This window comes from Dromiciops gliroides, chromosome 3 (assembly GCF_019393635.1).
Source record: "Dromiciops gliroides isolate mDroGli1 chromosome 3, mDroGli1.pri, whole genome shotgun sequence".
In the NCBI taxonomy this organism is placed as follows: Eukaryota; Metazoa; Chordata; class Mammalia; order Microbiotheria; family Microbiotheriidae; genus Dromiciops; species Dromiciops gliroides.
In genome coordinates, this window is record NC_057863.1 from 618,438,979 (window position 1) to 618,463,196 (window position 24,218).

Consider the following 24,218-nt stretch of genomic DNA (forward strand, 5'->3'; position numbering starts at 1 on the left):
CCTGTGTTCTAAGGGCCCTCCCAGCTCTGACCTCCTGTGTTCTAAGGGCCCTCCCAGCTCTGACCTCCTGTGTTCTAAGGGCCCTCCCAGCAATGACCTCCTGTGTTCTAAGGGCCCTCCCAGCTCTGACCTCCTGTGTTCTAAGGGCCCTCCCAGCTCTGACCTCCTGTGTTCTAAGGGCCCTCCCAGCTCTGACCTCCTGTGTTCTAAGGGCCCTCCCAGCTCTGACCTCCTGTGTTCTAAGGGCCCTCCCAGCTCTGACCTCCTGTGTTCTAAGGACACTTCCAAGCCCTGACCTCCTGTGTTCTAAGGGTCCTCCCAGCTTTAACTTTCTTCTGTTCTAGGGGCTCTTCCAGCTCCAAATGCCGTCACCCCTCCTAGGGACTCTGTCCTAATCTGTGTCCTGGGTGGGCTTGGGCTTCTGACCAGTCTCTCCCTCTCTTCCCTACAGGCCTAGGTAGACTGGGCAGCCCTCACGCATGGACTACCGCCCCTCTCTTCACTTCCAGCCTCACCTGGCCAGCTTTTGCTATGGGGACTCTCAGTTGGGGCCCCTGGGGGGCATCCCCGGGGGAGGCACTCAGGGCCTGGAGGAGGCACTCCCCCCTGCCCGCCACCCCATTGCAGTATGCCAGCAGGAAAGCCTCTCCTTTGCTGAGCTTCCAGGCCACTTTGAGCTGGGCCACTGGCCCCTTGAGGTCCCAGCTGCTTCCCGTGGGCTTCTGTGGCCGCTGCCGCTGGGGGCTCAGGACACCAGGGTCCCTGCCAGGAGGCCAGCAGCCTTCGGAGAGGATGCCCTCAGGGAATTCCTAGGAGGACCCCAGAGTCCCCAGCATCCAGAACCCCAGCGTCGCACCAGCCACAGTTTTGAAAAGGAGAAATCTGCCTGTGAGTCCATTTCTTCCCCTGGTCTAGGGCAGATGTCAGGGGAGCAAAGCAGGCCTGCTAGAAAGTAGACAGGAAACCCATTCGAATCACCTTTAACTGTTTCCAGGGAGCTTTTGCATGCATTATTTCATGGGGTCCTCACAGCCCTATGAAGTCAGCAGGGCATATATCATCATCTTCATTTTACATATAGAGAACTGAGGCCCAGCAGAAGGAGGGTCTCAGACACCTGGACTGGTGGGGCCTCTGGGACTGGCTTCCTCCCCCTAGCCTCTTTTACGTGGCTGGTGGTCAATGAGCCTAGTCTCTGCCTCTGGGCATCAGACCACTGCTTCCCTTTGTGCTCTGGGGGAAGGGAATGAGACTGACTCCAGGGGAGGGGAGGTTCCTCATTTCAATTTTTTTTTTTTTAGTGAGGCAATTGGGGTTAAGTGACTTGCCCAGGGTCACACAGCTAGTAAGTGTTAAGTGTCTGAGGCCGGATTTGAACTCAGGTACTCCTGACTCCAGGGCCGGTGCTCTATCCACTGCACCACCTAGCTGCCCCTTCCTCATTTCAATTTAATTCTACCAACATTTACCAGAGGCCTGCTAGGTATGCGTCCTACCCTGGCTGCTGAGGGCGGTGTGTGGGGCTTAGGTTCCCCATGGTATCGATTCCCACCCTCTCACTCTACCATTGAAGAAACCAAGGTCCAGAGAGGTTAAATGATTTGCCCAAGGTCACACAGGACATAAATGGTAGAAGCCTTCTGCTTCTGAAACCACTGGGCCACACTACCTCTGTGACTCGTGTCTCACTGGACCCAAAGTTCCTTGAGAGCAGGGAATGAGCTTTAAAAAAAAAAAAGAAAATGGAATTTTGGAGGGAAAAAGCAAAGAAACTTTGTATGATCCAGAGAGCCTAGCACAGTGCCCTGTACGGGCAGGGCCTTAAAATAATGATAATATCTAATTCAGCACTTACTATGTACCTGGGGTTGTGCTAAATGCTTTACAATTATTATTTCATTCGATACAATGACCCTGTGAGTACTTACTATTATTATCCCCATCTTAAAGATAGAGAGAATGGTAGAGTTAAAATCCTGCCTCAGATACTTACAAGCTGTGTGACTCTGGGCAAGTCACTTACTCGCTGCCTGCCTCAGTTTCTTCCACTGTAAAATGCAGATTAGATTAGCACCTATCTCCTTAATTTTGTGGATCAAATGAGATAATATTCATAAAGCGCTTAGCACAGTCCGTATATAAATGCTTCTTCCCTTCCCCCTCCCCTTGCCCCCAAATGACAAGTGCATTGAGAAGTACAAAGTGTTTGATTGGGACTAGGGTGTCCATAGATAGTTGCCCAGGGCACAGTGTCCAGTGGTGTGCAACAGGGGATTCATTTTAGCAGGGTTTTTATAAGGGCACATACTTTTTATGAGAGGTCTTCCATTCATGGCTTTCTTGGTCTTTTCCTTGTAGTAATTTGGGTCCCACATTACAAGGGCTCAAAGCCGTGGGAGGGCAGTTACTTGTGGGTTAGGGTAGGTGAGGGTGTGCATGTGTGTGTGTGTGTGTAGGGGGAAGGGGGTTTCTATCTTGCCACCCTGTCCTGGGTGTATTGTGGAGACTTCAAGTGTCTCTCTCTCTCTCTCTCTCTCTCTCTCTCTCTCTCTCTCTCTCTCTCTCTCTTTTTTTTGGTGAGGCAATTGGGGTTAAGTGACTTTCCCAGGGTCACACAGCTAGTAAGTGTCAAGGGTCTGAGGCCAGATTTGAACTCAGATCCTCCTGAATCCAGGGCCAGTGCTCTATCCACTGTGCCACCCAGCTGTCCCCTTTAAGTTTCTCTTGCCCCAGTGCTCCCTCTGTGCCCTTTGGGAGCCTAAGCTCTGCCCTTGTCCCCAGGGCGGAAGATGCGGGTGTATCAGAGCCAGGAGGCCACGGGGTGCCCCAACACTGAGGATGCTGCTGCTGTCTTCCCTGAGGTCAGGGCCAAGGTCCCTGAGCCACATCCTGCTTTGGAAGTGCCACGGACCCTAGCAATGGCAGTGCCCCCCCGGGCAGGCACCAAAGAGCCAGAGAGGAGACGCTTCTCAGCTTCGGAGTTGATGAGCCGGCTGCAATCTGCCCAGAAAAAAGCCACTCTCTCCCTGCGTCTGGCCAAGGGCCTGAGCAAGGACCGAGGGCTCTGGGCTGCCAGGGAAGGTACCACCTTAGGATAACAGTGCACCTTAAAGATAATTCTGTCCAACTCTGTCATTGTCCAAATTGGGGAAACCAAACCCCAAATAAATTAAGTTACTTATTCCAGGTCACATAGGTAATAGAATTGGAAGGGATCTTAGAGGTCATTAACTCCAACCTCCTTCATTTCACATATGAACCAATGCAAAGATTAAGTGACTTGGCCAAAGTTATATAGTGTCTCAGTAGGGTTTGAACCCAGGACAGTGGTCACAGAGGTACTCAAAGAAGAAAATCTTTGTATCCCTTCACAGTGAGCAGGGGCCCCCGACTCCAAGCCCGGTGTTCTACCTCGATGAGATTAGTACTGGTATTGTAGAATAGAGGAAAGAGCTCCGGTTCTAGACTAAGAGGACCTGGGTTCAAATCCTACCTTTGATGCTTATCTTGTCCTTTCTTTGGACCTTGGTTTCTTTGTCTGTAAAATTAAGGGATTGGACCAAATACATGGTCTCTGAGGTCCCCTCCAGCTCTGGGTCTGTCTCTGGTCCTGAGTTATTTTGCTTCTTTGGTCCTTAACTTCCTTACTTTTAAAATGAGGGGGGTCTCAGCAGATGGTGTCTGGGGACCCTCCTGGCTCCAGGATCTTCCTCTAGATGCTGCTTCTGCCATTCTTAGCATTTCCCATGGGTCTCATTGTCCCTGCCCTGGGCCATTGGGAAAAGGTGAAAGTCCCTACTGCCTGACACTGCTCCCCAACTTCCCTCAATATCAAATACCCAGTCTTGGAAGCACCTCGCTCTATGAGGCAGGGCTGAGCTCAGACTCTGCGTTACTGCTACTCAGCCCTGCTTGCTTCAGTGTGGGGTGGATGGGATGTAAACATCTGTAAGCCCTCAGAAGAGGGAAGGGTGGGCTCTGGTGTCCTTCTGAGCCTCAGGTCTCACCCAATACAGGGAGAGCCCCTGAGAAGGAGCCAAGCTGCTCGGAGACCAGGGTCAACAGCCTTGAGCCCCCAGCTGTCACTAGTCCTAACGAGAGGGAGGACAGCTGGCCCGGTCCCAGGTAATTCCTCCCTACTGATGTCTGGACCTCCCAAGCAACACTGAAGGACGTGCAGGGAGAGGGTAGATAACCTGATGTCCATATTCTGCCCCCCCAGGCCTTACCCACTAGAGGAACCGGCCCCCAAAGCTTGGGCACCTCATGAGCGGCGCCAGTCACGTTTCCTCCTTAATTGTAAGTAGAGGAACTACTGTCTCTGAGCTGGCCTGGGCAAGAGAGAGGAAGGGATAGAGCTGGAAGAGATAGGCAGGAAGGAGGAGGAGATTAAGGGCACCAGAAAGTGAGGGTGCGGGGAAGGGCCTGGGAAGGGAGACACAAGAACAAGGAACAATGGAATCTGGACTGGGACCTTAGAACACAGGATGTCAGAGCTGGGAGGGCCCTTAGAACACAGAATGTCAGAGCTGGGAGGGCCCTTAGAACCCAGAGTGCCAGAGCTGGGAAGGCCCTTAGAACACAGGATGTCAGAGCTGGGAGGGCCCTTAGAACACAGGATGTCAGAGCTGGGAGGGCCCTTAGAACAGAGAATGTCAGAGGTAGGAGGGGCCTTAGAACCCAGAATGCCAGAGCAGGAAGGGGCCTTAGGACACAGAACGTTAGGACATGGAGCCTCCAAGTTAATCTTCATGGGGCAGGAAGACCTGGGGTCTTCAGTGTGGGGCAGCAGAGGGTGGGCAGGCCGGCCTGGGCCTTGGGGCTCCCTCTTGCCCTCCTTCCCCCAGCTGTGCTGTACCAGGAGTATAGTGACGTGGCCAGTGACCGGGAGCTTCAGCGGCAGAAGTTTGAGGAGGACACCTTGGCAGAGGAGGCTGAGGGGGAGGAGGAGGGCCCTGGGCCGCCCCGGGCCAACCTGTCCCCCAGCAGCTCCTTCCGAGCCCAGCGCTCAGGCCGAGGCTCCACCTTCTCCCTGTGGCAGGACATCCCCGACGTGCAGAACAGCGGCCTCCTGGCCGTCATTGGCCTTCAGGAATGCAAGCTGCAAGAGGTTCTGGAGGCCCCGGGAGCCTGGGGGTGCAGAGAGGGGACACAGAGGCCCTGAGGGATGGGATCAGATCTCAGAGAGTCACCGGGGAGACCTGCCTTGGGTGGAGTTCCCCAGGGGACCCTGGGAAGGAGGGGGGCCCTCCATGCCCAGCAGGGCCCCCCAGTGGGAGCTGCGCTGATCTTACCTGTGGTCCCAGGAGGAGGCTGAGGGAAAGAGGAAACTGCTCATCCCTGCACCCCTCCCCTGTCCCTCTCCAGGCTAAGTTTGAGCTGATCACGTCAGAGGCCTCCTACATCCACAGTCTCTCTGTGGCTGTGGGCCACTTCATGGGCTCTGCTGAGCTGGCTGAGTGTCTGGGGGCCCAAGAGAAGCAGTGGCTGTTCTCCAAGCTGCCTGAGGTCAAGGCCACCAGTGAGAGGTGAGGGGGACTCTGACCTGCCCTGTGCCACGGAGGGCGTGGTGTGAAGGCCAAAATGCTGGGTTTGCAGTCAGAGCATCTGGGTCGGGATCCTTGATCTGCTATTATCCAATGACCTTGGACATGTCACTTTCCTTCTCTGACCTCTGTGACTCCTGCTCTGTCAGATATGGGGGTTGGACTAGAAGGTCTCTATGGTCTCTGCCGCCTCTAACATTCTTTGTTCCAAGGGCCCTCCCAGCTCTGACATTCTGGGTTCTAAGGCCCCTCCCAGCTCTGACATCCTGTGTTCTAAGCGCCCTCCCAGCTCTGACATTCTGGGTTCTAAGGGCCCTCCCAGCTCTAATAGTCTATGTTCTGAGCCAAATGGGATCCCATGATCCTGGGATTGGGATGCTCTGCCTTCTGGGAATTGGCCAAAGGACTTGTAGGGCACATGTGTGGGTGCAGAGGCTCACACCTCTGCTTTCTATCCCAGGCGTGCCCCCTGTTTCTTTGCCTTCAGGGTATCCCCAGGGCAGGGCTTTGGATCTTAGGAGATAAGAACTGGGGCTAGGGAACAGGGGAGGTGGTAGAAGCAGAGATCAGGCCACCGTCTTTCCCTGGGCTGGGGTGGGGCAACAAGAGGGATGCCAGGCCCCAGGGCAGGATGCCAGGGGCACAGTCCCCTTCCCTTCTCCAGGCCAAGCTCCCCCCTGTGCCCACTGAATCCTCTCTCCAGCCCCTTCCCCCAGCCCCATCTCTCTTGGCACCCACAGGTTTCTGCAAGAGCTGGAGCAGCGTCTGGAGGAGGATATACTTCGCTTTTGTGTGTGTGACATCGTCCTGCGTCACTGCCCCGCCTTCCGGCGAGTCTATCTGCCTTATGTCACCAATCAGGCCTACCAAGAACGCACCTACCAGCGACTGCTGTACGGGGCAGGGGCACTCACGGGTGCTGGGGGCGGGCAGGGAATGGCTGGGAACTCGGGCCCCTCAGAGGCCAGGAGAGGCCGGCAGGGATGCACAGGGGGTGATGGGTGATTTGGGCAAAGACCTGGTCTTGAACTTCATCTGGGGTGGGCATAGAGAATGGCCTAGAGCCAAAGTAGAGGCCCTTCTCTTTGCCTCCCTTGCTCTGAGCCCATGTGAAATATCTCCCACTCTGGGGCTCAGGGAGGAGAAAGCCCTGGAGGGGGAGGAGAACACAGAGTCACCTGCAGGTGATTAATAATAATAATAATAATAATAATAATAATAATAATAATAATAATAATAATATAGCAAGGATGGGCCAGTCTGAAGCATGTGCAGATGACAGGCAGCACTGTCTTAGGGGCAGAATGCCATATCTGGGGTTGGGAAGGCCTGGGTTCAAATCCTACCTCAGATGCTTGCTGACTCTGTGATCCCCAGCAAGTCCTTTACCCCTGTTGTGCCTCAGTTGCCTCCTTTGTAAAGTGAGAGGGTCGTACATGATACTTTCAGTCCAGGTCACCACGGCCAAGCTTGGGCGAGGGGTGTCTGTTTCTGGCCACGTGTGACTGATGGGACTCTTGCTGTTGATGGTGACGATGAAGAAGTTGTCTAATTGTGGAGCCCCATTAGCTAAGAGCTCCCACTCATGGTCATAGGTCAACAGCAGCTGACCATTGAGGTGGTGGCCATCAGAATAATAACAGCTAACATTTATATAGAGAAGACTATGTGCCAGGCACTATGTGCTAGTAACTTTCCAATTAATTATCTCATTGGATACTCACAACAACCTTTCAAGGTGGGTGCTATTATTATTATTATTATTTATTATTTATTTTTTGCAGGGCAATGAGGGTTAAGTGACTTGCCCAGGGTCACTCAGCTAGTTAAGTGTCAAGTGTCTGAGGTCAGATTTGAACTCAGGTCCTCCTGAATCCAGGGCCAGTGCTCTATCCACTGCATCACCTAGCTGCCCCCGGTGGGTGCTATTATTATCCCCATTCTATAGATGAAGAAACTGAGGCAAACTAGTTAAGTGACTTGCCCAAGGTCACATAACTAGTAAGTGTTGAACTTGGTCTTCCTGACTCCAAGTGCAGGATTCGATGATCCCACCTAGTTGATGCCATCTATCAAAAGCAGATAGTTAAGTAGAAGCAATGTGAGATGCATCCTGCCTCAGTCACTCACTGCTGGGTAACCATAGCATCTTATTTAGTCTCACTGATCCTCAGTCTTCTTCTCTGTAAAATGGGGTGGTACCACCTGCCTTCCCTCCCTCCTGGGCCTACTAGAGACAGTGCTGTGTAAATAATGAATCCCCAAATGAATGTGAGCTTATGTTCTCCACCCTGTACACTCCCAAGTACAAGAAGACATAGCTGGGGGCAGCTAGGTGGCGAAGTAGATAAAGCGCTGGTCAGGAGGACCCGAGTTCAAATCCAGCCTCAGACACTTGACACTTATTAGCTGTGTGATACTGGGCAAGTCACTTAACCCTCATTGCCCTGAAAAAAAAAAAGACAGTCCCTGCCCTTAAAGGGCTTAGAGTCTAGCAGGTCAAATAGGACATAAACATAAATAATTGAGCATTTATCATCTGTTTATTGTGTGCCAAGCATGACACTGGGCACCGGGGAGACAAAGAGGTGAGATGACTCCTGCCCTCAGGGAGCTTATATTCTAATAATAGGAGACGTGGCTTCTAGTCTTGGTTTTGCTGTGTGACCCTATCTAGGGAACGGTGGCCAGGAAAGGGAATTTCTGCCTGGGGAAGCTCAGGGACAGTGAGCAGAGCCCCTGGGCAGTCCACAGGGATGCCCTTGCCAGAGCTGGAAAGGATCGGGGAGGGGGAGGCTCTCGGCAACATGGCAGGTGGCCCGAGACGTCTGCGGTGGTTGGATGTGAAGCCCAGCCTTCAGTCAAGCTGGAGATGGTGCTTTGGGCAAGTTCTCACTCATTCACTTTCCAAACAAGCTTAGCTCCAGGGCAGAGTTCCCAGAGTAACTCACCCAGAGAGGGAGGCTCAGGCTCTGGTCCAGATGGGGCTATTCCAAATTGGGAGGTGGGGGCAGCAGCAGGGCGAATGGCAAGATGTTCCAAGATGTCCAGGGTACATGGAGATGAATATGGGAAAAGGTCATTAGCAAACACCCGATGTGCTCAAGGCAACTAAGTCAGGAAGATGTTGGGTTTTGGAGGAGACCACAGTGGTTGGGGGTGGTCAAGGAAGATGTCCACTACCTGGTGGATCTTGAGGACTTGTTGAAGCCATCTCCTATAGAGAGGATATGGGAAGGCAACTTAGGGCTTAATGAAGATCCCCACCCCCCACCAAAGAGCCAGAGGAGGCGAGGGCAGAGACCTTGGGCTGGGAGGAAACCAGGGAGGTGGTATACTAGCAAATAATCCACGAGCATTTATTATGGCCTTTGTGTTACAGGCTGAGTCTAGTGGATGTTGAGTGCCGATGGGCAGTGGTCCATTAGAGAAGAAAAGGGGAGGGGCAGGAGGTGGGGAAGCCCAATATGGTGGCTGTCTTTGGGTATCTGAAAGATCGTCATGGAAGAGATCAGAGTAGCTTTGTTCCACCTGGCTCCAATGGGCAGAACTGTGAGTGACAAGGATAGTGCCTACTTGTAAGGAACAAGAAACTCCCTAACAGCCAGATTAGAATGGGACTGCCTCTGAACAGGTCCTGGAACTAAAGGTCGTGAGTTCCCTGTCTGGGATTCTTCAAATGGACAATGGAGGACCCATCTGTGAGGGCTGTCATAGTGGGGAATTCTGGGTCATGTATGGGCTGGATGAGGTGGTGCCCTCTTTCCTTCCAGGTTGGATTCTATGATTCGGTGAGAGTATGGGGGTGGTTAGGGGTGACTTGAATTCCCTCCCCTCTCTGCCCTCCAGACTGGAGAACCCCAAGTTTCCCAGCATTCTGGCCCGTCTGGAAGAAGCCCCTGTTTGCCAGCGCCTGCCTCTTACGTCCTTCCTCATCTTGCCCTTCCAGAGAATCACCCGCCTGAAGATGCTAGTGGAGGTATCTGAACCGGGACCCTATGAGTTATGAATGTTCTGCTCTCTTCCTTAAAGCATCCCTCTCTGTCTCCATTGGGGAACCATCAATAGAATGTCAGTTCGTCGAGGGCAGGGGCTGCTTTCCCGTATGTCCCCAGCACCTGGCCCAGGGCCTACCACAGAGTGGGCACTTAGCAAGGGCCTGTTGGATGGGATTGGATCACAAAGCTGTGAGCCAGGCTCAGCAAGGATGGGGATAATTCCATGGGACATCCCAGGGGACTAGAGGGGCCAAAGCAGCTCACAGCATCTGACCTCTAGTCCGGAAAGGCCTGGTCCCATTGCTGTTCTGGATTTCTCTGGGAGGAAGGTGGGAGAAGGTCAAAACATCCGTGGTGTTTCTTCGAATAGTACCTTTCCCATTGCTTACAGAATATTCTGAAGCGGACTGGGCAAGGCTCACGGGGTGAGGACATGGCCACCAAGGCCTTCAATGAACTCAAGAAGGTGAGCTGGGCCCAGTGGCCAAATGGAATGCTAAGCCTAGGAACTATCATCTCTCTGGCTCCCGCAGTCCTCCTCACTGGCACCTCCCCTGATCTGACCCGGTCCGGTCCTTCCCAGAGGAGTTAGTTATTTCTTTTAATTTGTTCCAGAGAGGGTGAGGTACCCATCCAGAGTCACACAGCAAGTCGAAGCTTAGTAAAAACCAAAACACCCAGAGGTCCTGACTTCCCAGGAAAAGGCCCTGGAGATGGAGTCTAGATGCTGGTCAAACTCACCCTGGGTTAGGGATAGCAGTCGTCATCTCCTTCTTCTCCTTCTTCTTCTTCTTCTCCTTCTTCTCCTTCTTCTTCTTCTTCTCCTTCTTCTTCTTCTTCTTCTTCTTCTTCTTCTTCTTCTTCTTCTCCTCCTTCTTCTTCTCCTCCTTCTTCTCCTCCTTCTTCTTCTTCTTCTCCTCCTCCTCCTCCTCCTCCTCCTTCTCCTTCTTCTTCTTCTTCTCCTCCTCCTCCTCCTCCTCCTCCTCCTTCTTCTTCTTCTTCTTCTTCTTCTTCTTCTTCTTCTTCTTCTTCTTCTTCTCCTCCTTCTTCTCCTTCTCCTTCTTCTTCTTCTTCTCCTTCTTCTCCTTCTTCTCCTTCTTCTTCTTCTCCTCCTTCTTCTCCTTCTCCTTCTTCTTCTTCTTCTCCTCCTTCTTCTTCTTCTCCTCCTTCTCCTCCTTCTTCTCCTTCTTCTCCTTCTTCTCCTTCTTCTCCTTCTTCTTCTTCTCCTCCTTCTTCTTCTTCTCCTCCTTCTCCTCCTTCTTCTCCTTCTTCTCCTTCTTCTTCTTCTCCTCCTTCTCCTTCTCCTTCTCCTTCTCCTTCTCCTTCTTCTCCTCCTCCTCCTCCTCCTTCTTCTTCTTCTTCTTCTTCTCCTCCTTCTTCTTCTTCTCCTCCTCCTTCTTCTTCTCCTCCTTCTTCTCCTTCTTCTCCTTCGTCTTCTTCTTCTTCTTCTTCTTCTTCTCCTCCTTCTTCTTCTTCTCCTCCTTCTTCTTCTTCTCCTCCTTCTTCTCCTTCTTCTCCTTCTTCTCCTTCTTCTTCTTCTTCTTCTCCTTCTTCTTCTTCTTCTGGTAATGAGGGTTAAGTGACTTGCCCAGGGTCACACAGCTAGTAAGTGTCAAGTGTCTGAGGCCAGATTTGAATTCAGTTCCTCCCAAATCCAGAGCTGGTGCTTTATCCACTACACCACCTAGCTGCCCCCAGGGATATCAGTCTTGACTGAGCTGACACCCCAGGCCATATAATGACTAGAGTGACCACCAAATGTAGGCTGAAAGGAACTTTAGAACAGAGAGTGTGAGAGCTAGAAAAAGCTCTTAGAATACAATGTCAGAGCGGGGAGGGCCCTTAGAACAGAGAATGTCAGAGTTTGGAAGGTCCATAGGACATAGAATGTCAGAGCTGAGCAGAAGCTTAGAACACAGGATGTCAGAGCTCGGAGGAACCTTAGAACATAGAATGTCAGGGCTGGGAGGGTCTTTAGAACAGACAATGTCAGGGCTGGTAAGATCCTTAGAACATAGGAAGTCAGAGCTGGGAGGGCCCTTAGAACACAGGATGTCAGAGCTGGGAGGGCCCTTAGAACACAGGATGTCAGAGCTTGGAGGAACCTTAGAACAGAGAATGTCAGGGCTGGGAGGGCCCTTAGAACACAGAAAGTCAGGGCTGGTAAGAATTTACAGACTGTCTAGGCCAACTCTCTCACTAGTTTATAGTTAAAGAAAGTAATACCTCTTGAGGAGATGTAACTTGCATAGAGTCACACAGGTGGTAAGAAGCAGAAGAAGGTCTAGACCCTGGTCTCCCACTTCTTTCTCCCACGCCAGCCCCAGAACTCATGTCCAAGGCCGGGGCTTCTGAGCTCTGCTCCGTGTTCTCCCTCTGAAGGGGAGGAGGCCTTGGTCAGGGTCCTGCCCTTTCTCAGCTTTGGACTCTCCCCTCCCCAAATAGCGCCAAGCTTAGCCCTCACCCCCTGGGGGCTGGGGCAGGGCTCCACAGGGCAGAGGCTCAGGGAGGTGACCTCTTGCTTGGCCCCCTGCCCTCCCCAGCTGGTGCAGGAGTGCAATGCCAGTGTGCAGTCAATGAAGAGGACAGAGGAGCTCATCCATCTTAACAAGAAGATCCACTTTGAGAGTAAGGTAAGACCCTGACGGGGAGGGGACAGGGGGCCCAGAGTGATGGGAGGGGGACAGAGTGGGAACAACAGCTCCTGGGAACCCTCTTTCCCAAGGGGGCCCCAAAGCTGGCCCCCACCAGTTGTATGTTCTGAGAAGCTTTGGCTCCCATCCTGACTGGGTCACTTATTAGTGGTGTGACCTTGGCTAAGTCACTTCATTCCTGGGGGTCACCATACTAGCAGGGTGGTCGCAAGGACAGTTTAATAACTGATGTTCAAGGGCTTTAGCTCATGAATTGTTCTGTTGATGGCCCCTACTTTCCCTTCCCCTCCCCCAGATATTCCCACTGATCTCCCAGTCCCGCTGGCTGGTGAGGCATGGGGAGCTGGTGGAGTTGGCACCCCCTGCCACGCCCACGGCCTCAGCCACCAAGCCCAAGGTCTCCAGCAAAGCCATCTACCTGCATGTCTTCAATGACTGCCTGCTGCTCTCCCGAAGGAAGGAGTGAGTAGAGAGGCTTTGGGGTGGAGGAGTCATCTGGGGAGGCGGGGCAGGGCACCGGCTTGCCGTCCCTCAGTGAGCTAATGGTCAATCTCTCCGGGGCCTGGGTCGGGTACTGCAGCCCCGAGCCCGACATTGGCGGACTGTTAGAGCCAGAGTCAGGGGCTGACTCCAGTTCTGCTGGCTCCTAAGTTCTTTTTATTTTTATTTTGGTGAGGCAGTTAGGGTTAAGTGACTTGCCTAGGGTCACACAGCTAGTAAATGTTAAGTGTCTGAGGCCGGATTTGAACTCAGGTCCTCCTGACTCCAGGGACGGTGCTCTATCCACTGCACTACCTAGCTGCCCCAACTCCTAAGTTCTTTATCCTCTCCTGCACAGAAAAGCAGGCAGAGACCACCTCTGGGGGAGACAGGATGGGGCGGTACCGCCCCCCCAGCAGGGAGGGACATGATGCCCTCTGGCTACTGTGCCTCCCCTGGAGGAGGGCCTGGGCCCCAGGCCTCTCCCATCTCTGCAGGGCTTGGGGGGGGGCACAGGCTGATCTGGGTCTTCTCCGGCCCCTGTAGGATGGGGAAGTTTGCCGTCTTCCTTTATGCCAGGATGCCCGAGATCCAGGTGATGGACCTCAGTTCCAGGCTCCAAGGAATCCCAGGCCAGGTCTTTCTCCTCCAGTTCCTTCATAGCGAGCAGCCCAAGCACCAGCTGCTTCTGAGGGCCCAGACAGAGTGAGTGCCCCCTCCCAAGTCCTCCCCGTCTGGGGCCGGGGCTGGTCAGCCCGTAGGTCAGGGCTGGGATCTCCAGGCAATGGGCCTTGCTTGGTTGTCCACTGCCGCCCCAGGTGAGCTCTGGCCTCAGTCGCACCGGGCCCTCTTCCTGGGTACATTTGCCACCTAAGGCCAGGAATGAGGTCGCCCCAGGAATTTTCTAGGTCTTTTCTTGCCCTGATGTCCAAGAGAGTTCCTGTGGCCTGTGGTCCCACTCTGTCAATCTGTGTTCCAGGATCCTCAGGGGGCACCGGCTAGGGGCAGGGGTTCAGATGATGGGAGGGCATGGCTATGGGAGTGCATGGTTCTGGGAGCTGGAAAGCGTGGGCCTTTACTCTGGGTACCTCAGCTGAGCCTCTGAGCTCCAGGACAGGCAGGGAGCCCAGGCTCTGGGGAGAGGGACCTCTGGGCAGCTGTTGGGCCTCCAATGTCCCCCCCAGGAGTGAGAAACAGCGGTGGATCTCAGCCATGTGCCCATCCAGTGCCCAGGAGGACAAGGAAGCCCTTAGTGAGAATGAAGGTACTGCCCCTGGGCCCTCTCAGCCCCCAGACATGTGTGAAGGCCCCAGGACTTGGAAACCTGTAAGACCTAGTGCCTGCCCACCAGGAGGGAGGACAAAATGGATGCCTGGATAATGACGGGAGAGAAATGACAGACAGTCATGTAACGCTGCCCTGTTATACCTCAAAGGGGAATGGTGTCCTTGAGAAAGAAGCTGGTCAGGAACAGGGAAGGCATCGTGCAGTGGGAAGGCCTTGAGCTGCGCCTCAAAGGACGAGTCCAGTCTAGATGAAGAGAAGGACAAGGACAAAGAGGGAATGGGATGGAAGAGAAAAGTCAGAGGGCTCAGAGCCACAGGGACCTTAGAATCATCCCATCTAATTCCCTTAGTTCATAGAATCACAGGCTCATAGAATTCAGCTGTGAGGGACCTCAGTTAGTTAGTCAACTAGCATTTATTTATTTTGGGGGGTGAGGTGATTGGGGTTAAGTAACTTGCCCAGGGTCACACAGCTAGTAAGTGTCAAGTGTCTGAGCCTGGATTTGAACTCAGGTCCTACTGACTCCAGGGCCGGTGCTCTATCCACTGTGCCACCTAGCTGCCCCTCAACTAGCATTTATTAAGCACCTACTATGTGCCAGAAGAGGTCATCAAGTTAAGCCTTCTTATTTTTACTGATGGTTTTAGAACCAATTACCTTTCTACTACCTTTAAATGGGAAGGACCATACATAGTATGCCTGGAGGGTAATTATGAGTCTGACCTGCTTGGAGCAGAGATGAATAAGTGAGTAATAGAAGAAAATTCTGGGAAACTATATTAGAACTGTATTAAAGTAGGCCTTAAATGGCCAGGCCAAGGGATTTGTATTTTCCCTTAGAGCCAATAGGGAGCCACTGAATGTTTTCTGACTAGGAGAGTGACCTGGTTAGACTGAGAAAATCACTTTGGCAACCATGAGGAGAGGATTGGAGAGGAGAGAGGTTGGGTGCGGGGAGACCAGCTAGGAGGCTACAGCCTTGCCTTGCCTCTGACCCTTTCCTTTGACCCCACTCTCTCTGATGTGATGGACTGTCAGACCTCCCTCAGGTGAAAGGTGATAAAGGTGAACTAGGGTTATGGTGTGGGAAGGGAGAGAAGGGGTTGAGGATGCATGAGATGCTGTAGAAGTCTTAATTACCAATTGGATGGGGTAGCTAGGTGGTACAGTGGATAGAGCACAGGACCTGAATTCAAATCTGACCTCAGACATTTACTAGCTGTGTGACCCAGGCTAAGTCACTTAACCCCAATTGTCTTTAAAAAAAAAAACCCACACAAAATTGGATGCAGTTGGTCTAGGCCAAAGAAGACTCCAAAATTCTGGGTCCATGAGATTAAGGGATTATGATGTCATCATAGGGAGAAAGATGCTAAACTCCTTTTGGGGTGTGTTGCTTTTGAGATATCAGTGGGATACCCAGACAGCCATGTCCAGCAGGCAGTTGTAGATGCTGGGCTGGGGCTTTGGGGAGTGATCAGATCCCTAGATTTGGGAGTCATCTGCATAGAGGAGATCATTGAATTGGAGGTGATGGAGGAGATCCCAGAGAAAGGGGGGAGAAAGAGAGAGAGAGAGAGAGAGAGAGACAGAGAGAGAGACAGAGACAGAGACAGAGAGACAGAGAGAGAGACAGAGAGAGAGAGAGACAGAGAGAGAGAGACAGAGAGAGAGACAGAGAGAGAGACAGAGAGACAGAGAGACAGAGAGAGAGAGAGAGACAGAGAGAGACTGAGAGAGAGAGAGACAGAGAGAGAGAGACAGAGACAGAGACAGAGACAGAGAGACAGAGAGAGAGACAGAGACAGAGAGAGAGACAGAGACAGAGAGACAGAGAGAGAGAGAGAGACAGAGAGAGAGAGAGACAGAGAGAGAGACAGAGAGAGAGAGACAGAGAGAGAGACAGAGAGAGAGAGACAGAGAGAGAGACAGAGAGAGAGACAGAGAGAGTGACAGAGAGAGAGAGACAGAGAGAGAGACAGAGAGAGACAGAGAGAGAGAGACAGAGAGAGAGACAGAGAGAGAGAGAGACAGAGAGAGACAGAGAGACAGAGAGAGAGACAGAGAGAGAGACAGAGAGACAGAGAGAGAGAGACAGAGAGACAGAGAGAGAGAGAGAGAGAGAGAGAGAGAGAGAGAGAGAGAGAGAGAGAGAGAGAGGAAGTGAGGGAAGGGGCCCGAAGATGGAGCCTGGAGGGACCCCTAGATTCAAAGGGCAGGCAGAGGGAGCAAGGCTAGGGTAAGACATGGCGGAGCAGTAAGAGACATACGCCCCAGCCTTGCCCTGCCTCTGACCCTTTCCTTTGACTCCACTCTCTCTGATGTGATGGGCTGTCAGACCTCCCTCAGGTGCAGTGCATCAGAGCCTACAAGGCTCTGGAACCCGACGAGCTGACCCTGGAGAAGGCGGACATCCTGGCTGTGAGGACCAGGACCAGTGATGGTGAGAGCAGGGCCTGTGAGCCTGGGTCCACCCCTTCCTCTCTCTCTCCTCACAAACTATGGAGCTGGGGTGGAGGGCGTTTCTGGGGAGCTTTATTATAAAATAAGATCTCATGGGAATTGTATGCCAGGGTGGGTAAAATCCCCTCCATTAACATGGAACAGAGACAGCTGAGTAAGCTGTAGGATGAGAGAATCGGGTTAGATGAGAAAGATTTCCTGGGAGGTGCTGGAATAGGGGATCTTTGTAGCTTTAAAATCAGGTTATAATTCAGAAATGACTGATGTCACAGTAAAAACCATCAATAAATATGACTTAAAAACAACAGTTTAGGGGGCAGCTAGGTGGTGCAGTGGATAAAGCACCAGCCCTGGATTCAGGAGTACCTGAGTTCAAATCCGGCCTCAGACACTTGACACTTGCTAGCTGTGTGACCCTGGGCAAGTCACTTAATCCCCATTGCCCCATAAAAAAACCCCAAAAAACAACAAAAAAACCCCCAACAGTTTAAAGTCTCCTCTGATGGGGCTGTTTTAGGCATCATCCTTCTAACAGATGGGAGAGTAAAGGTGACCTCTCAAGGTCTTCCCCATCCCTCCCTTCCCCACCAAGCCCCTGCCACATGTCCTTTCCTTAAGCCTTTGAAGACAGATGGTACAGATAAAGGAATCCATTTTCTAGATGAGGGAGCCCAGGGAGCGGCGGTGATTTGCTCAAGATCCCATGGTAGTAAGTGGAAAGATGTGAAGTCAAGTCTCCTGACTCCAAATCCAGCAGCTTTACCCTATTAGAGACTGCCCGTAGTGTGAGGGGCTTTCCCAGGCCCACGAGCCCTGCCTGCCAGCTCATGCAGGGTCCCTGTCTCCTGTGCCTCTAGGGTGGCTGGAGGGAATCCGCTTGGCAGATGGTGAGCGGGGGTGGGTGCCCCAGGCCTATGTGGATGAGATCACCAGCCGCAGCGCCCGCCTTCGAAACATCCGGGAGACCAGGAGGATCGAGAGCGCCACCAACAAGCTACAGGAAACCGCTGCATGATGGACTAGGGAGTGGCCTCCGACTCTGACCTGAGATGCCCAACAACCCTCCATCCCAACCCCCACTGGTCTCTGTGCCCTCAACGGCGCCCTCCCCCCAGCCTTTCCTGGAGTCTCCGAGATAGGGCACCTGCTCTGGCATGGAGGAGCCTGCCTGGCTGGGACATGTGGCAGGGCAGGCGACTGGAGGGGCATATCTCCCAGCTCCTCAAGGACACCTGGGATGGAGGGAGCAATGACTAATCTGTTAACCTTTCCCGAGGAAGAGGAGGAGAGGATGTAAAGTGAGCTCAGGGAGGATGGAGACTGGACGGTGGCCTCCTTTTTGCTCCCTTGGGGCAAAACGCTCTAGTGACCAGCATGGGGGAGGATGTGACTGGAACCTGCTGGACTCTTCTTCCCGGACAACCCAGTAAGCATTAGGCATTCTGTGTAATTAAATTACCTGCCTTTGTTTACTTGGGGTTCAAAGGTGTGGCTTCCTGCCCTGACAGAGGGAAGAGTCAGCTTGCTAATAACTTGGAAACCATAGCAGGGGTAGCTAAGGCTCAGGAGCCTGGGGTGGGGGACTTTCAGCGGAAAGGCCTCTTTCCAGAACTCCATTGATTGGTGGAATGAGGTCAGGGTGTGTGATAAAGCACCACAGCATCATAGCACATCAGACAGGGAAGGGACCTTATAAAACACGTTATTTGGAGCCTAGGCCATTAGAACTAAATGTGAGGGCTTGAGATACATTAGAGCATTGAATGTCAGATCAGAATGAGACATTAGAGCATTGAATGTCAGATCAGAACGAGACATTAGAGCACTGAGGGTCAGATCAGAACAAGACATTAAAGTATTGACTATTAAAGCTAGAAAAGAAAGGATCATGGATTTCAAGCTGGAAGGGACCTTAGAGGACTTAGAATCCAACCTATTCATTTTATAGATGAGGAAACCGAGGCACAGGGAGGTTAAAACACCTGCCCAAAGTTACACAGATAGTAAGTATGTGAGTAACTTTTGAACCCCATTCCTCTGGACTCTGGGACCAATATCTTGCTTCTCAAGACTGAGGTTTAGAGCTAGAAGAAACCTTAGAGCATTGAATGTCAGGACCAGAAGGGACCTTAGTATGTTGAATGTTAGAGCTGGAAGCAGCTTTAGGGGTCATCTCATTTAATCTCCTCCCTTTGAGGATGTGAAAACTTAGGCTCAGACCAGAAAAATGACTTGGTATGAATGGAAAGATCACCACTTAGAGCTAAAAGGTGTGAGTTCTGAATTTGGCTCTTTAATCTCTGTGCTGTGTGACCTCAGGCAAATCACTTCACTCTACACCCTGGGCCTTGGTTTCCTTAACTGTAAAATGAGAATACTGCCTTACAAAGTAGTTGTTGGGACAACCAAACAAAATAATACTTGTCAATAAAGCATCTGGATGGACAATGACCGGCTGGAGAGTGTCCAGAGGTGACGATGGGCCCTGAGTTCATGACATGTAAGGGTCAGTTGAAGCAACTGGAGTTGTTAAGCCTGGAGAAGGGAAGATTGGGGTGGTGGGAGTGGGAAGGTGTCTAATAGCTGTCTTCAGGGACTTGAAGGGCTCTTACATGGAGGAGGGCTTTCTCAGACTTGTTTTTGCCCCAGTGGGCAGATCTGACACAACAGAATATGTAGAGTTCTAAACTCAGGCGTGATATAAGGAAAACCTTCCCACCAGTAAGAACTCCCCCAAACAGGATGGGCAGTCTTGGGAGGTCCTCGGATTAGCCTCAAGTATGATTAGCCCCATCTTACAGATGAGAAAAATGAGGCTCAAATAAGCCAATAGACTTGCTCAAGATCATGTAGCATTAGAACCGGGATTTAACTCTGATCTTGTTGGCGTCAAGTCCAGGGATGTTTTCTCATCCATATCACTGGCCTTCTAAACTGTGAGAATCCTCTCCTTGGGGTGAGTGGGTCATCTAAGGCACTGCCAGTTCCTGTCCTGATTGATACCCAGGGGTGGATTACTTACCAAAGGCTTTGCTGGAAGGAAGAAAGGAGGGAGGGAAGGATGAAAGGGAGGGAGGAAGGAAGCAAGTAAGCAAGCAAAGAAGGAAGGAAGGAAAGAGGGAGGGAGGGAGGAAAGAAGGGAGGAAGAAGGGAAGGAGGGGAGGGAGGGAGGGAGGAAGGAAAGAAGGAAGGAAGAAAGGAAGAAGGGAAGGAGGGAAGGGAGGGAGGGAGGAAGGAGGAAAGGAAGGAAGGAAGGAAGGAAGGAAGGAAGGAAGGAAGGAAGGAAAGAAAGAAATATCAATAGTGGCAGAAGGGTCATTTCTTTCCATCTGCTGCTCAGTTTCTGGCCACCTCCCAGTGGAGAGGGATGGCTTTTTCTCTCTCTCCAGGATCCTTAAAGAACTAGAGGTGTTGGTCCAGGCAAAGTTCTATTAGAAATCTGAGGAGGGAGAAGGGACTGCTACAGGGGGAATGGTGGCCAGTCTGGAAGGCTTCCTGGAGGAGGTGGTTATTGGGGTTGGGGAATAAAGGAAACAAAAGATTTTCATGAACATTTGAGGACATTTAGAGAAAGAGAAGAGGGAGAGATCCAAAGGGAACATGGGAAAAGTTGGGAGAGGGCAGGGTATATATAGAGGGTGGCAATTAGCCTCAGTTTACCAAACATTAGAGGAATCATGTTGGTGTGGAAGAGAGGGGGCCGACTTCGAAGTCTTAGAAGGACTGAGTTCAGGTACTATTTTTAACCCATACTGGCTGAGTGAACCAGGGCTCATATTTCATCCCTTGGTGCCTCCAGGCAACCATAAATACAGAGAAAATACTGCCCTATATTTGTGTAGAGGGAGTTTCTTCTTGGTAGGTGAAGTAGTGGAGAGAGGACCTAGAGTCAGGAAGATCTGAATTCAAATCCTACCTCAGACACTGTCTCTGTGACACTTACTGGCCCTTCTCATTTGTAAAATGGGAAGAATAATACCACCTGGCCTATAAATATAATGAGATTGGGGCAGCTAGGTGGCGTAGTGGATAGAGCACCGGCCCTGGAGTCAGGAGTACCTGAGTTCAAATCTGGCCTCAAACACTTTACACACTTACTAGCTGTGTGACCCTGGGCAAGTCACTTAACCCCCATTGCCTCACTAAGAAAAAAAAAACAAAAACAAAAAAAAACAAAAAAAATATAATGAGATTATATGTAAAGTGTTTTTAAAATCTTAAAGCAGTATAGACATATTAACTATTATAAATCATATATATATATATGCATATCTTTATATAGTATGTTCTCTATGTACGATCTCTCTATACCAATGAAATCACAGGTCTGGTCCTTATTGTTCACCTGGCCCAGAGGCTATGGTGCAGAAAGAGTGTGGGATAAGATACTAAGGGATGGACCCTGATTGATTAGGATAATAATAACAATAACAATAACAGTAATAATGATGCAGCTAGGTGGTGCAATGGATAGACCACCAGGTTGGGAAGCAGGAAGACTCATCTTCCTGAGTTCAAATCTGGTCTCAGACACTTACTTGCCATGTGATCCTTGGTGAGTCACTTAACCTTATGTGCCTCAGTTTCCTCATCTGTAAAATGAGCTGGAGAAGGAAATGGCAAAACCACTCCAGTATCTTTACCAAGAAGACCCTGAATGGGGTCACCAAGAGTCGAAAATGACTGAAACTAACAACAACAACAACAACAACAATAACAATAACTAGCATTCTTACAAACTTGAAGGTTTACCAATGACTTTATACACCTTAAGAGAAGTCAAGTCTCACCACAATCCCGTGGGGTTGGTGCTATTATCATGGCCCTGGTAGGATCATGAGATGCTGGATTCTGAGCTGGAAGGTGCCCTAGGGTCCATCACAGTAAACCAAGCAGCATCTGGCACTAATAATAAGCACAAGATACAAATAGAATCCACAAAAAATGGCAGTACATGTCCTCAAGAAGCTTACATTCTAATTGGGGAAGACAACACATAAATGTCAAATGAGGGGTGGGGAACAGTGGTGAAATCCTAAGAGTCAGCAGAAAAGCCATTGAGCCTTACCCTATAGGATGAAGAAACTGAGTCACAGAGATGTGAAACGTCTCTTTCAAGGGTCTGAGGCAGGATCCTAATTCTAGTTTCCGACTCCAAGGCCAGCCTGTCTTCCAATGCCAATTTGTCTTCCTGAGAAAATGGCAGCCTAGTGTCTGAGATACTTGTAGGATGAGGGATTTTAGCTTAAAATTAGGATGAACTACCCAGCCACCATGCTGTCTTATCAATGCACAGGGGACAAGGAAGGGACAGACCAGATTGGTGGCTGTGTTTGCTTTGTTCTCCCCATTCTGAGGTCCTTCTGCCATCCAAAAAACCCCCTTTTCATCCTATTTTACAACCAAGAGGGAGCAAAGTCCAGGGCTCTCAACAAATGGTAGATGTCCACCAGCACTGGGTGTGGAGTTGGACAGCAAGCTGGCAATTCTGGGAAAGAGGCTATTCTGGAGGATGGCAGAAATAGGAATGGGCCAGAATGGTGAGCTCCCTGCTTCTTGAAGGGAAAGACTGCCTATTAGGGATATGGTAGAGGAGATTCCTGCAGGGAGAGAGTGGGAGGTTGGATCAAATGATCTCCAATATCCCTTCCATATCTGAATTCTGGGATCGTAGGAGCATGAGTCCACATTGGCACAATGGAAAAAAAAGTCAACTCTCTCTTAATTAAACCTGCCCTAGCATATCCAAGTCCTGGCAAGAAACCCCGAGACTGGGGCCAGCCAGCCGGGCTGGAGAGCACATAAGGGCATCGCTGATGCCAGCCGAAGAGAACCTGGCAAGACCTAGGCACCCTGAGGGGTAGTAGGAGCCCCTGCCCAGCCTAATGTTCTTATTTATGTTTTTTTATTTTTCACCCACCTTTGTCCTGACCTCCTGCCAGAGGAAAACAGTCCAGACCCCTCTCCCAGTGGTACCCACCTCCCTGCCCAAGTGTTTGCTCTCATGCCTATGGGCATCCAACTTTGGCCAAGGATCCACAGGTTGGCTTTTCTTTGCAAAAGGGAAATGGAAATGAAGAGATCAGGCTAGACTGTCTCTAAGGTCCCATTTGGCTCTGAAATTCCAAGTTCTAAGGTTCTTCTGAGAGAGAGAGAAAGAGAGAGAGAGAGAGAGAGAGAGAGAGAGAGAGAGAGAGAGAGAGAGAGAGATTGATTCAGACTGATCAGAATTAAACATAAATGAGGTTTTATTTGCACAGTAAAGGATATAGGTAGAAAGCACACTTGAACTCTAAAAAGTACTTCTATCCAATCCCTCAAAAGCAAGCAAAGCCTCCAGCAAATCAAGAGAAACCTTTCTAAAGGGCTTTCTTCTTTTCCACAGGGACCAATACAGTTCTCCCAGTTAAGAGGTTGAAGCAATTGGCTGTTCTCCAGCAATGAGAGTCATCTGCTTTGGACCTTGCACCTCACAAGGAAGAGTGGACCAAGGATAACTTTGGTCAGAAGGGATTTTAGTTGGGCCAGGAGAGTGAATAGCATATATATATATATATATATATATATATATGTATGTATGTATGTATGTATGTATGTATGTATGTATGTATCTGAGAGGTTAGAGGCACCTTTCACACAGTCCACATCACTCACATGTCAGTGAAGGGCAAAGTGTGGGTTTGCTCTCTGTGTTACAGTTTTGTGCATCTTGGTTACAACCTTTCCTCCTGTTTTCAGTTCTCTGGTGCCTTCTATACTTCCACATATCTTAGTGTTATCACAACCTCTTGTTCCTGTCGAGGTCCAGACTAGTTTTAGATGCTTAGTTTTCTAGGCAGCATCTTCCCTCCAGGATTCATGAGTATTCAGGGTCCTAAACAAGCTTCTTTGAAGGTTGGCCCATGGCTCAGTGTCTCTATCTTCATCTGGTTCCTTGAATTCCTCCCCTTTATTTGGAAACAGTTCCAGTTCTCTCTCTGTCTCTCTCTCCACATATACACATATACACATACAATGGTTATACATACATCTATATATATATATATATTCATATATACACATGTTCTGGGAATCTCCCCTCTACCTCCCAACATTAGGTGGGGAAGGACTTGCCTGAATTTTCTTGGTGCATGCCCACTACATCCAAAAGAAAGAATTGGTTTAATGGTGGAATTTTAGACAGGGTAACAAGCAGAGGTAGAGAGAGGCAGGGTGGCAGAAGGGAAAGCGGTAGAAAGCCTCGAGTGATATATATAATGGTGCCAGTGGTACTCCTGACACCTGTATCAACCTTCTGGGAGCTGGGGTGGTAGTTGAGCAATTAGAGTAAAGATGAGCTGACTCAGGCAATAACAGCATGTCATCTTTTATACCATGGCCTGGGTTTGAACCAGAGTTTAATTCCTGTCCCCAAGTGACACCTTCCAGAACCTGTTGACCCAGGTCCCAGTTAAGATCTCTCCATGAAAGGAAAGAGGAAGAGGAAATGAATTGGAATGGTAGCAGAATGGGCTTAAGTTGGACATAAGCAAGGACTTCCGGACTGCAAGGATGATTGCAAGAAGTCAGGCAGGTACTGGAGGGAAAGGGTAGAATTTTCTTCCCTGGGGATCCTGAAGAACAGGCTAAATAGCCCCATCTGTCTAGAGCTGGGTTGAGTGTTGGTGGGGAGGAAGGGACAGAAGAAGTGACCTTTGAAAGTCCTTTCCAGCCGTGAGAGTCATCTGCTTTGGACCTTGTACCTCACAAGGAAGAGTGGACCAAGGATGACTTTGGTCAGAAGGGATTTT

At 50.7% G+C, this 24,218-nt stretch overlaps 1 protein-coding gene across 1 annotated transcript; it reads left to right on the forward strand.

Moving 5' to 3' along the window:
* The first annotated feature begins 479 nt into the window (after positions 1–479).
* Positions 480–18,813, forward strand: ARHGEF19 (Rho guanine nucleotide exchange factor 19). The gene is made up of 15 exons (XM_043997055.1): positions 480–888; positions 2,782–3,081; positions 4,017–4,125; positions 4,223–4,299; positions 4,848–5,110; positions 5,368–5,528; positions 6,287–6,439; positions 9,396–9,525; positions 9,936–10,010; positions 12,088–12,177; positions 12,494–12,660; positions 13,225–13,383; positions 13,863–13,942; positions 16,304–16,408; positions 17,286–18,813. Exons 1-15 carry the CDS (start codon positions 480–482, stop codon positions 17,441–17,443), a joined length of 2,436 nt encoding a protein of 811 aa, XP_043852990.1. The 3' UTR covers positions 17,444–18,813.
* Positions 18,814–24,218: the final 5,405 nt, after the last annotated feature.

Bases quoted from the DNA above. Each gene is read 5' to 3' on its own strand.
- ARHGEF19 (XM_043997055.1), top strand. From the start codon at position 480: ATGGACTACCGCCCCTCTCTTCACTTCCAGCCTCACCTGGCCAGCTTT. The intron at 5,529-6,286 runs GTGAGGGGGACT...TGGCACCCACAG, and splicing joins GTCAAGGCCACCAGTGAGAG to GTTTCTGCAAGAGCTGGAGC. The intron at 12,661-13,224 runs GTGAGTAGAGAG...CGGCCCCTGTAG, and splicing joins CTGCTCTCCCGAAGGAAGGA to GATGGGGAAGTTTGCCGTCT.